At 43.0% G+C, this 13,852-nt stretch overlaps 1 protein-coding gene across 4 annotated transcripts in view; it reads left to right on the forward strand.

Moving 5' to 3' along the window:
• The window catches only part of zbtb20 (zinc finger and BTB domain containing 20), a 65,814-nt gene extending 53,777 nt beyond the window's left edge, over window positions 1–12,037 (forward strand). For all 4 annotated transcript variants that reach the window (XM_046838638.1, XM_046838637.1, XM_046838639.1 and 1 more), the window contains 2 exons: window positions 5,206–6,647; window positions 10,086–12,037. In XM_046838638.1, the coding sequence (XP_046694594.1) occupies window positions 5,231–6,647; window positions 10,086–10,672 (2,004 nt within the window). In that variant the 5' untranslated portion in view covers window positions 5,206–5,230 and the 3' untranslated portion in view covers window positions 10,673–12,037. The remainder of the gene's footprint in view (window positions 1–5,205; window positions 6,648–10,085) is intronic.
• Window positions 12,038–13,852: the final 1,815 nt, after the last annotated feature.

Consider the following 13,852-nt stretch of genomic DNA (forward strand, 5'->3'; position numbering starts at 1 on the left):
TAGTGGATTGTGATTGGCTGGAGGAGTTCAGGTGTGAATAGTGGATTGTGATTGGAGTCTAGCATGCGGTGGAACTTCTATGGTGAATACGAGGATAAAATGCGTAATGAAGATGAAGTAAACCATTCAGTCAGTTTTGCTCTGAAAACATCAATAACAGCTTTAACTCCTGTAACCGTGGTATAAAGTGAAAAGTGTGAGACCTCACACCATTATAGTGTTTCACCTCGGGCTGTTCTTCACCTCCACATCGTGCACCAACATCCTGTAACAGTCACCGAGACCTGATCATCACCTGGATGTTCATCACAGTCCCCTTTTCTCCCTCCACCTTTTTTCTGGAGTAAACATCGTGTGACGTTTCTGGTCAGTCGTAAGATTTGAATTTAAAATGAAATAAACATCTTCACATCACACACACTTTCTCCTGTGTTCGTCCTCCTCGTGGACACACGCCGTCAGAACCGACGCATTGTTAAAGCGAGTCCCGAGATGCCTGTTTAGTTAAAAACCCTCTAATTAAAAAACAACAGTATCACATCAAATGTGATATGACACAATTGTGTCTCTCTCACACACACACACACATACATACACACACACACACACACACAAATGCAGAGGTGTGTTTAGATTATTTCATGAGTAACAGCTACAATACCAGGCATTTACACACACACACACACACACACACACACAGATGCAGTCACACTCATACATTCCAACAGACTTTCTCACACGTACACACACACACACACACACACACACACTTTTTTCTTTCCAGCCCTCTGTCAGTCGTGTTCCTTCAGGCCTGCAGAGCCGGAACTCTATTGTGCAAATACTTTAATCTGAGTCAAGATTCAAGTATTGGGAAGAGATGATCTAGAGAAAGAGAGAGAGAGAGAGAGAGAGAGAGTGTGTGTGTTCACCTGTACAGGCTTGTCCTTATAAAGAGGAAGAAGTTGTTATAAAAAAATATTTGATTCAGTTCAGATTAATTTCCACGCCACACGCTAACAATAGAGAAGCATCAAGGAAACTCGCCCAAACATTCCATTCCGATTTATAGATCAGATTTATACATAATGCAAAATCTCTCTCTCTCTCTCTCTCTCTCTCTCTCTATCTCTCTCTTTCACCTGGTTTGTCACACACGATATATTTCGACTTTAATTCCAAAATAATTGGGACGCTGCGTAAAAATGTTAAAAACAGAACGCAACGACTTGCAAATCTCAAAACCTCGTACACACAGAAAATCATGTTTCTGTACCTACAGGTACGTCTGCCACAAGAGAACCCTGTAAGGTACAGGAACCCTGTAAGGTACAGGAACTTTGTAAGGTACAGGAACCTTGTAAGGTACAGGAACCCTGTAAGGCACAGAAACCCTGTAAGGTACAGGAACTTTGTAAGGTACAGGAACCTTGTAAGGTGCAGGAAATGGTCCTTAAGGTGACAACTGTGGACCTTTGTTTTAATTTAAAAGTACAAAATCAGTTCCGACAGCAACGGGAACATAATTGTACTTTTAATAAGCACAAAGTACCGACAAATTCTTCAGCAAATCACAGATCACAAAATCTTCATTTAAATTGTGTTTATTGAAGTGAAAAAAGTCTTCGTGTAATTCTTAGTCACAGTACATTTGAAATGAGCTTTCGCCCAAACAGCAGTGTTTCTGGGTCATATTCACGTGTGGCTTCTTCTCTGCATGATGGAGCTTTAACCTCTGTTTGTGGAAGGCATGAAGAACCGTGTTGATAAACAGTGATTTCTGGAGGCCATGCAGTGATTTCCATGACAGAATCGTGACTGGTTTAAAAACACTGCCGCCTGAGAGCCCGAAGATCACATCCATCCAATATCCATTTTCCCCCTTTTCCCTCGTGCACAGAGATTTCACCAGATTCTCCTCCAGATTCTCCTCCAGATTCTCACCTCTTTACTTCTGAAAGACTCTGTTTCTCTAAGATACACTCTTAATACCAATCATCTTCCTGACCTGCTGCCAATTAACCTCAATCTCTCTCCAGCTGTTTCTTTTTAGTAACACTTACTTTTCCAGCTGTTTGTTGGCCCGTCCCAATATTTTCAAAATGTGTTGCTGCCAACAAATTCAAAATGACCCGATTTTTCTCCTTAAAATGCTACGTTTCCTCAATTTCAACATTTAAGATGTTTTCTATGCTTCACTGTGAATTCTAGTGAGTTCCAACTTTTTTCAAGTTGAAGTTTTATATGGAGATTCAGAGGAGATCATGTGGTGATGTGTTGTTGATGATTATGGTAGTGGTGGTGATGTTGTTGATGTTGATGTTAATGCTGTTGGTGGTGTTGATGTTAATGTTGATGTTGGTGATGGAGGTGTTGATGTTGTTGTTGATGTTTTTGGCGATGTTGATGATGGTGGTGTTGTTCACATGTTAATGTGAACTTTGTTGAAAATGATGATGATGGTGGTGGTGGTGTTGGTGGTTGTAGTGATGGTGATGATGGTGGTGTTGCTGGTGGTTGTGAAGGTGATGGTGGTAGTGATAGTGATGATGGTGGTGATGGTGGTTGTAGTGATGGTGGTGTTGGTGTTGGTAGTGATGGTGATGATGGTGGTGTTGGTGCTGATGTTGATGTTGATGTGAATGTTGTGATGATGATATTAGCAGTGGGGTTGGTGGCGGTGTTGGTTTTGTTGATTGTGGTGGTGCTGATGTTAATTTTGTTGATGTAAATGTTGTCAATGATGACAGTGGTAGTGGTGATGGAGATGGAGATGTTGGCATTGGTGGTTTGGCTTATCTTTATGTTGTTGATATATGTGTTGTCAGAGTTTGATGTTGATGATGGTGTAAATAATTGTGTTGTTTTTGATGATGTCGATTTTGATTGAGTCGTTGATGATGGTGGCGGTGGTGTTAATGGTGTTGTTTTTGATGATGTTGATGGTGTTTGGTGTTGTTGATGTTGTTGTTGTTGAGACATTACCACAACCGAACACAATCCTAAAATACAGAATCATCAATCAGTGTTTATAAAAGTCTAATGTTGCCTCAGAGCCCGAGACTTTCTTTTTTTTACTTTTTACTTTTTTTTAAAGATGTATGTGGTCCAGTGAATCGTGTTTAATTAGGAGAACACACTCTGAACCTCCTGAAGTGAACGTGCCCAGCGCGAAGTTCTCCGAAGGTTCCTCCTCCATAGGGCTCGGGAGGAAGAGGAAGACTCAGGATTTAATAACGAGCAGATGGAACTCCGCAACAACAACATTTTAAAAAATAAATAAAAAAAACAATTCCCTGTTCAGGAGCCGCTGTTCACTCGGCCCAATTTTTATAAAGTAAACACGAAATAGAAATCTACGAGCTACGAGGCGTCGGAGGTGAAACACATGCTTAACGAGATGATTATTAACGAGCAGATGTTTTATTTAGAGTGAAACGTTTGGGAATGTTCATGGGTGGATCTCTTACTGTCGCAGCAGCCATTTTGTTTTTGTTAGCCATTAAATACGCTATATAATACAATATACATTTATATATATATATATATATATATATATATATAGGGCCAAAGGTTTGTGGACACCTGAGCATTAGATTGCTACTGTACGTGCTTCTTTTCCAACATCCCATTCCACATATGTTCCACTTGTGGAGATTCATTCAGACTCAAGGGTGTTAGTAAAGTCATGTACTGATGTAGGTGAGGTGAGAAAGATCCTGTATAGCAGGAGATCCTGTACACACATCCGACCCATGTAAAGCAGATCTTCATGGAGCAGGCTTTGTGCACAGGAGCATTACCATGCTGGAACAGGTTTGCGTCTCGTATAAGTGAAGAGAAAATTTCATGCTCCTGCATCCAAACACTTAAATAAAACAAATACACACATTAAATATACACGTTTTCTTTTTTATTCCATCTATTTGTTCTTATGACGATTAAATATTAAAACGATGTAAGATGTTACTGAGGCGGGTTAAACCTTCTGACCAATCAGAATTCAGAATTTCAGTACATTTGTTCTGTGTAATGATAATATTCATGTTGTTCTCAGATGTAGTATAAGAAGAGAAGACCTTTATCTCTCCTTCTTTCCCTCACATTCTCCTGTAGACGTGTCTTATCCTGGGTTTAGGAGTCTCTGAGGATCAGATATTAATGATCATTATTTCACGTGTAGAAAAATAAAATCCTGCTGAAAGAAAAGATGAGACAGAGCTCTGGGGTTAAAGGAGGATCTTGGGAACGTCACGTTCAAATTCCATTTATAAAACGTAAAAAAAAAAACAATAAAGGATCATTTATATGATACAGATTTATTCTTACCTGCTCACGTGATTCCTTTCAAATCGTTCTTTATTTCTCTTAGTTTTAGGAACAGATTTTACTTCCAGGGTCTCGAGGGAACGCAGAGACGCAGTCGCAGTTTTTTCCTCCCTATAAGGCCCCTCTGTCTGTTTAATATCAAATAAATAAATAAAATAAACGAGTCTGCAGGTTTTTTTTTTTTTTTTTTTTTTGGTGCCATGTGTTTTTTTTTTTTTTTTTTTTTTTTTTGGTTTATTTTGTGCCATGTGTTTTTTTTTTTAATCCACCCCCCTCCTTTTAAAAAAATGCTGAGGCCACAAAGTCTTCGAGGAGTTTTAATGCTTCATGGAAATTTTGTTTGGGAAGAAATAAAAAAAGGAGGGGGATTATAGCAGTTATCATCACTTTTTTAGACATGTAGGGATGTGGGTTTTTTTTTTTCCTTGCAGGAATAAAAGACAAAAAATATCCCCCCTTTATCGCCCCCATCCTTGTCCCCGTCCTCGTCCCAGTGCATGTTTATAGCTCGCTGGATGTCCTCGTATGTACAGGGAGGAGAAAATAAAGGGCCATATTTCACGATAACATCACAGCTGGTTTATTTTTGGTTTAAATTCATGTTGAACGCAGAATGGAAACACATGTCTCTGCCATCAGATCTCCCTCCATACCCTTCACTAGCAGCTCACCAGCTCCCCCTGTCCACAGTTATGTGCCAAGGCAGGCCAGGGGAGAGGTTTCAAAGCTGTTTTTTGGGGTTTATAAATGCAGTATAATGTAGAGGTGCTTCAATACTTTAACCAGAGCAATAGTTTTTCCTTTTTTTTTTAAAGCACATGCTCATACTTGTGTGTGTGTGTGTGTGTGTGTGTGTGTGTGTGTGTTTGCTTTCTTAAGGTTGCCGCTATCAGCCAGAAAGGGGATGACTGAGCGCGTCCACAACATCAACCTACACAACTTCAGCAGCTCGGTACTGGAGACCCTGAACGAGCAGCGCAACCGTGGGCACTTCTGCGACGTGACGGTGCGCATCCACGGCAGCATGCTGCGTGCCCACCGCTGCGTGCTCGCCGCCGCCAGCCCCTTCTTCCAGGACAAGCTGCTGCTGGGCTACAGCGACATCGAGGTGCCGGCGGTGGTCTCGGTGCAGTCGGTGCAGAAGCTCATCGACTTCATGTACAGCGGCGCACTGCGCGTAGCCCACTCGGAGGCGCTGCAGATCCTCACGGCCGCCAGTATCCTGCAGATCAAGACCGTCATCGACGAGTGCACGCGCATCGTCTCGCATGCCTCAGCCCAAGAGACACCGCGTGGCACACCTGACTCGGGGACCTCGGGTCCGGGGAGCGATGTGGAGCAGGGCATAGAACGTGCCTATACCTCGGTCTATTCCGGCCTGGAGCTGCAGAACGGCACGCGGAGTGAACGCCAGCACTTCACCAGCGTCTCCATCCCCAGCAACTTCGATTCCCTGCAGCAAAAAGAAGGTGTGCAGGACCCATCGCTGTGGGTGAGCCGGTTGCATGAGCGCCAGCAGCAGGCCGAACGCTTCCTGGCCTCGTCCGAGACCACGCACTGCCGCAAGCAGCCTCGCCCGGTCCGCTTGCACACGGCTGACCACGACGTGCGCATCAAACAGGAGAGGACGACCGAAGAGACGTATGGCTGCTACGGATTAGACGTGGATGATGCCAACGGGGAGCCCAAAGGGGAGAGCTTCGATTCGGGCGTCAGCTCCTCTGTGGGCACTGAAAACGACCCGTCGGAGCAGCACTTCATGCCCGTGTTTGGGCGTGAGGGCGAGGCAGAGGTGGGCACGCCAGTGCACATCGACGTCACCGATTCGTCCCCGGAGCAAAGCCAGGAGATGGGCGAAGACAACAACAGCGGCGACGGAAGAGACATCATGATGGACCAGCCACCGCTGTCGAACCCGATCGTTCCCAGTTCCGTTCCCGGAGGGCAGCTTTACATCCGCCCCTGTGACACCATTGCGGCGAACCTGCGCATGCCCCTGACGCTCGCCAGCAGCGCCAACTCGTATTTGCCCACTTTGTTTGCCCCGCAGCCCTCAGCCAACGAGAACAAGCCCTTCCTCTTCAGCCTGCCGCAGACCGTCAGCTCCCAGCAGCCCCAGTTCGTAGCTGTGCCGCCCCACAGCATGGCGCCGTTCCCCGGCGGCCTGAGCGGAGTGCCGAGCGCCGGCGCTCAGCAGCAGCAGCAGCCCAACGCCACCGGAGTGGTGCAGCAGGGCGAGAAGAAACCGTACGCCTGCACCCTCTGCTGCAAAACCTTCACTGCCAAACAGAACTATGTCAAACACATGTTCGTGCACACCGGTAAGCCACGCCCACTTCCTGTCTGTTCACAATATACTGTTTAAACCAAAACGGTTCAGCGATTGATGGGGGAATATTAAACTATATACACATACACACACACACACACACACACACGTGGTGTCACTCGCCGGTAAAAAAGTTACGATACAGACGAAGCGATCCTTTCAGCGCATTTTGTGTGTGTGTGTGTGTGTGTGTGTGTGTGTGTGTGTGTGTGTGTGTGTGTTTTGTAAATCTCAGGAAAGACGAGTGTTTCTGCAGGACAGCTCTGTCCTCACCCTCGAAATTAGGCTTTGAGCAAACTCATTACACAAAAACACAACACAATTAAAAAATGCTAAAACACACTCGTCTCTCTCTCCTCTGTCTTCTGCCATCTCTCTCTCTTTCTCTCTCTCTCTGTCTCTCTCATGTTGAGGTGACAGTGTGTGTGTGTGTGTGTGTGTGTGTGTGTGTGTGTGTGTGGGGCTTCATTAGAGTGAGTTCAGTACAGATGGTACAGCAGTGACAGATCTGGGAGGTTTTTCCTGCAGCGTGAAAACTGTCGCAATGATCCCTGTTTACATCAGTGTAGGAATTTTACGGAAATTCTGGAGGGAGGGGGTGAGGGGTATCTGAGGGGGGGGCAGAAAAATAGAAACGGATTCTTACACAACGATAGACAAGAATAGACAATACGCAATAATATACAACAATACACAATAATACACAACAATACACAAAAATACACAATACACAAAAATACACAACAATACACAATAGTGCATAGCAATACACAATTGTACACAATAATACACAATGTACAATACAAAAATACACAATTATATACAACAATGCACACCAATACACAACTTTGTAAGTGTTTTTAATTGTTACACAAAAAAAAAAGCCTCAGTCATAAAAAAAAATTCACAGCTGTCCACAGCTGCCCACAGCTGCCCACAGAAACACCTGCAAAACTCCCAGAAATCACACCAGCTGCCAGGCGTGATAACACGGGGCGCCAGTTTAGTTAAATTGGTGCATAATCGAAATCAGTGAATAAACGATGGTAAATAAATGATCAGGCGACTGGATTCCGCTCAGTGACTCGCTCGGGGTTGTCGCTTAAATCCAACCGGTTTGTTGACTGCAGATTTTTTTACCTCATTTTCCTCCGCATAGTAAATAAGTTACAAAGTGCTGACACTGGAGACTCCTTCCGTAAGCGTTACATCCCCGTCGTATCAATGCTTTATCATAAAACTCTAGTCTTTCTGAAGGAACCGTTGCTATAGAAACAAGTAAAAATTCCACGGTTCATTTGAATTGGTTTTAATGTCTGACCGTAACCGTAGCAACAATACGAATGAAACGATCGATCCTTGAAGATTTTTACGATTGAAAAGATTTTTTAACGGGTTCGCCGCTAACGCCAATCAGGCTATGATTCAGCTGGCGCAGGTTCCTTATTGATTAGCAAAACGAGCTGCATGTGTGTGTGTGTGTGTGTGTGTGTGTGTGTGTGTGTGTGTGTTAGAAATAAATGCATAATTATATGTTGAAGTCTTAGCGATGATCATAAATGTTCTGTAAAAGTTTCCAAGCACTAACTGGCCCCTGAACGCCGCGTGTGTTTAGCCGTCAAATGCCACATTGTGAGTGTTACTGCGTTAGCGGCAGCGGACCATCAAAATGTTTGTGTAACATCTAAATTTTCATGTTTTTCTCTGATTATGAGGACGTTTAGACAGCGCCAAGGGGTAACAACACACTCACACACACACACACACACACACACACAGAGCGTGGCTCATCAGATAGCGAATGGTCCGTGGCAGCGCGAAGCCTCAAAAGCTTGCGGACGTCTCTGGAGTCACACTGGGTCAGCTCCTTCACACCGCCACGCTCATCATTAAACTCTATTTAGGGACAGAAACAGAAGAATGAACACTTCGGAGCGCTTCATTATCCGTAATTAATAGTCATTAAGGCGACGGCGGATCGCACACCTTCTCATAGCGCCGGATAAATACCATTAACAGACGCAGACGAGTTCGTGCCAGACAACTTCAAAAAAAAAAAAAAAAAAAGCTCACCAAAGCCTGCCAAGAAAACTTCATACGCTTTTCAGAAGAGCGCCATTATTTACGTCTCGTACGCCCAGAGCCTAAACATTCCCGAGTGCACACATTCCCCGCGGAAAAGCTTAGGAAGTTCGCTCCAGAAAATCGCTTCTCCTCTCCTGAAACACGAAGCGGTCTCATTTACAGCTTTTCACAGGGCGCCATTACTTTTGCTGCTCACTGATCAAACAGCCGAATAGTTTTTTTTTTTTTCTGTTTAATTTAAAAATAGGTTATAAAGAGGTTATAACATGATGTGTGAAGTGTTATAAAGGGACAAACTACAAAAAAATAATAAAGCTTACAATTACATGGAACAAACTTTTACATAGTTTTATAACTGCTTTATCAGCGTGAAGCTGCTCTGAGACCATGTTCGTTGTTAAAAGCGCAATACAAATAAACATTTATTCAACTGAATTTAATACATTTGTATAAAAGACTGTACGTTTACATCAGTGGCGTTTAGCAGACGCTCGTATCCAGAGCCACGTACGAAAGTGCTTCGGTTCAGTGACTGTTGATATTAATTACAGTCCAAATCCTTCCTCAGGAACTTCATGATCTTCAGACTGTTCATGTGTTTAAATTCTTTAGATGGTCCCAGAGTTACGATTGTTCGACTTACAATTTTTCTGATGGTACAACAACAGAAATACGACAAATTTACCACAAATATTTTACATTTTTATATATATTCCTTATAAGGCAAACATAGCAGCATAGGCTCCGCCCTCCACTCACAAACCGGCGCTTGTCCACACACACATATATACTGATCAGCCATTACATTAAAACCTATAAACATGAATTGCATTTATTATTTCATTACACTGGCACCAATCACGTGTGTAGAATTTATTATTTACTCTACTTTTTTATAATATACTCATGATATACTATATACGTTACAGCTGTCAGAATGAACGTGTTAATGACGTGTTATTACAAATTCTTTTTAACGGCAATTCATTTTATTAACGGGCGATTAACGCAGCACGTATTTATGTTTGACCATTTTTATTAAATATTTAAACAAATAAAGATAAAAGAGGCGAAATTAAAACCTTCACCGCAAAACGTTTATTCTCAACGTCCTTTTTTTTACTCAGATATAAAAAATGTAACTAAAATAAACTCCACCGAAAATTTTTTTTAATCAATAAACATTTGTTTTACTGATGCGCCGAGTCTCAAAACAAGCGCCAAAATCCGGCATGACATGCACGTCCGGCAATTAAAACCGTCCGTGTGGAAACGTAGCAAAAAAGCTGTTTGGTGTCCTCCAGATTTTTTATGTAAGCTCCGTGTGTTTTTTCCCCCCGTGCAGGTGAGAAGCCGCACCAGTGCAGCATCTGCTGGCGCTCGTTCTCCCTGAAGGATTACCTGATCAAGCACATGGTGACCCACACGGGCGTGCGCGCCTACCAGTGCAGCATCTGCAACAAGCGCTTCACGCAGAAGAGCTCGCTGAACGTGCACATGCGCCTGCACCGCGGCGAGAAGTCCTACGAGTGCTACATTTGCAAGAAGAAGTTCTCTCACAAGACCCTGCTGGAGAGGCACATGGCTCTGCACAGCACCGCGCCCGGGGTCACTGGGGTCGTCACCGGGGTCACTGGGGTTGTCACCGGGGTCACCGGGGTCACCGGCGTCGTCTCCGGGGCCAACCCCGCGGGCCCCGCCTCCATCCCGGTGCAGATGGCCGTCCCCGAACCCGGCCCCGGAGTGGTGGCCCTGGCCATGCCGGTGGGAGGAGGCGGAGCCGGGGGAGGAGTCAGCGGAACCGGAGTGGGCGTGGCCTCCGAGGCGAGCTGCCAGGAAGCGACGACCTACATGTGCTCCGTCTGCCCGGTCAAGTTCGACCAAATCGAGCACTTCAACGACCACATGCGCAAGCACGTCTCCGACGGATAAGTACGGAAACGAAAAATATATACATATATAGATATATATATATATATATATATATATCTCTCTCTCCACACAAAGGTTTAAAAAAAAAAAAACTTTTTAAACAACAACAACAAAAAAAAAAAAGAATGAAAATTTAAAATAATGGCACTAGATTTTTTTTTGTTTGTTGGTTCGTTTGTTTGTTTTCCCTAAAATTTGGGGCATGAAGAGTAATGAGTATAGACACTGGCACATTGAGTTTGAGTTTTCCCAGAAAACAAAAATTGTTCTTTTTTTTGGTCGTTTTTTGTCGTTATTCTTAAAGAATTAAAAAAAAAACATAGATGGTGGCCTTAAGGCTGTGTAGTTGGAGAATGATCCACTGGATGGATCCAAACTACTGGCCTCTAAATGTATGATTTCCTTACTGATTTATGTGTTGAACACTACCGAAAGGCCTGCGAAAGACACACACACACACACACACACACACACACACACACACAGACTACTTATACACCTACACACCGTCGAGTGATTTGTATTGTATCGTATGTGTGTGCGTGTGTGTGTGTGTGTGTGTGTGTGTGTGTGTGTGTGTGTGTGTGTGCGCGCAAAAAAAAAAAAAAAATTTGAACCGTTTTCCCATGTAGACCGTACTGGATGCCACCGGCGTCCTGATTACTGTGGTAAACCTTTAAAAAAACAAAAAAACAAAAACGTGTCTCGGAATCGGTGGGAAAATCGAAAACGGTCACGCGTTTGCCTTTGCGTTCGTTCGGAATTCCACACTGGGATTTTTATCGTATTTACTAATTAAAAAAACGGATTCGAGTCGTTGCACGGAAATAAAGAAAACGTCCCTTTATTACGATAAAAAAAACACAATATCTGTATCCTTTCTCTCTCTCTCTCTCTCTCTCTCTCTCTTTCTCTCTCTTTTCCACGGCTCGGAGCGAGGGATCGAGGGTTTTTTTGTATTAATTTGTAAATTTTTTTGGTCAGTTAGTATTTTCTTCGAGATTCCTGATTTTTTGCGAACACTGCCACAAAAAAAGAAGAAGACTGTTATATGATCTCTTCCTAAACGAGAAAAAAACCAGACGAAGAAAAGAAAGAGGCCCAGGGTACTTCTTTTTATCGGTCATGATTCCTAGATAAACATTTCAGCATTCTCATTTCCCCCATGATTTATAAAAAAAAAAAAGTTAGGAAGTAAATAAATTCCGGGGCTCAGACGCAGACGCAGACGCAGACGCAGGCTAGGTGTTAGCCTCCTCTTCACGCGCCCAGACTGTTACACCCTGGCGTGGCATTGTGAAGCTTTTCTCTCGCGTCTTTTCTCCACGAGCGACCCGGATACTAATAACAGCCCCGCTCAAAAATTAAAAAAAAACAAAAAAAAGGAAAAAGTTTTGAAAGGAGAAAAGAAAAAAGGAAAAAGATGAAGCCACTTCCTGTTTAGCGACGTCCATCGCCGTGACTCAGCTTTTCGGCCGGGTGGGGCGACTCAAGTGCACTACTCCTGATCCCTAAGCCCCATCTAGTGGCTCAAACATCTACTGAGGCCTGGCGTCCGATTGTCCTTCATTTTTCCCAACAGGAAGCACAAATGGAAAAAAGATGCAGAGATCTAGGAAATGAGAGAGAGAGAGAGAGAGAGAGAGAGAGAGATTGAGAAAGAGAGAGAGAAAGACAGAGAGAGCAAAAGAGGACCAGCCGAATAAACACCCCGTTCCCTATCTAGTGCACTTACTATACTCTTACACTCTAATGGGAGCCATTTTATACAAAAACATTTCTAACTCATCAAATCAAACCATCCCAGAATGCACTGCAGCAGAATGGCATTACCCATAATGCACCACGCTTCAATTATCCTTATTATTGTTTTTATTAATATGAATCCTTTTTTTTTTTTTTTTTTTCTTTTCTTTTTCTTTTGAATTTGTTTGTTCCCAGGATCCGTTCCTGACTAAAGTGCACTACTTCTGATCCCTTAAGCCCTATCTAGTGACTCAGACATGGAGGGGGAGGGGGGGGGCTGCCCCAAACCACACCCTATTTCTATTTATGGTCAAATTACTTCCTGAATTGAAGTGCACTAGTTTGGAATCCACTATGTAGCGGCCCACTGAGAAACAAACAAAGAAAAACACAGGAAGTGTAGAAGAGGGAGGGATGGAGGAAGGGAGGTGTCCTAAATCCATGCCTTTTTTTTTCCCTCGTCTCGTGCACTATATTAAGAGTCATGGGGAAAAAAATTCCCACAATGCAATGCGTTCCTGAGCGAAGTGCACTTGATCTTCTCGACCCCTTAACCCTATCTAGTGACCCTAAGTCGAGAATGAGACCCGTGTCTATTTTAAGACTCATGAAAATAAAAAAACTCATCAAAACCTAGCTGGGACCGATTACCCATAATGCACTGCGCTGCTTTCAAACACTGAAGTCTTGAGCCCTAACCCCTAAATAGTGGGCCCAAAAAGTTAAAACAGGTCCCACAATGCACTGCTGTAGGCTAGGCCACACCTAACCCATACTTCTTGCCCATAATGCATTTGTTAAGAATTTAATTAATCAATTAACTAAATATTTAATTCGTTAATTGGTCAATTAATAAAAATCACGATCCCTAAACCCTATCTAGTGAAAAAAAGAGAGGTGTAAGATTTGTGTCCTAAACCACACACCACATACAGTCTACTGCACTATTAATGTTCCCTAAACCCTATTAATGATCCCTAAACCCTATTAATGATCCCTAAACCCTGTTAATGATCCCTAAACCCTATTAATGTTCCCTAAACCCTATTAATGTTCCCTAAACCCTATTAATGATCCCTAAACCCTATTAATGATCCCTAAACCCTGTAAATGATCCCTAAACCCTATTAATGTTCCTAAACCTATTAATGATCCTAAACCCTATTAATGATCCCTAAACCCTGTTAATGATCCCTAAACCCTATTAATGTTCCCTAAACCCTATTAATGTTCCCTAAACCCTATTAATGATCCTAAACCCTATTAATGTTCCTAAACCCTATTAATGATCCTAAACCCTATTAATGATCCTAAACCCTATTAATGTTCCTAAACCCTATTAATGATCCTAAACCCTATTAATGATCCCTAAACCCTATTAATGTTCCCTAAACCCTACTAATGATCCCTAAACCCTATTAATGTTCCTTAAAC

This window comes from Silurus meridionalis, chromosome 25, assembly GCF_014805685.1.
Source record: "Silurus meridionalis isolate SWU-2019-XX chromosome 25, ASM1480568v1, whole genome shotgun sequence".
Lineage (NCBI taxonomy): Eukaryota > Metazoa > Chordata > Actinopteri > Siluriformes > Siluridae > Silurus > Silurus meridionalis.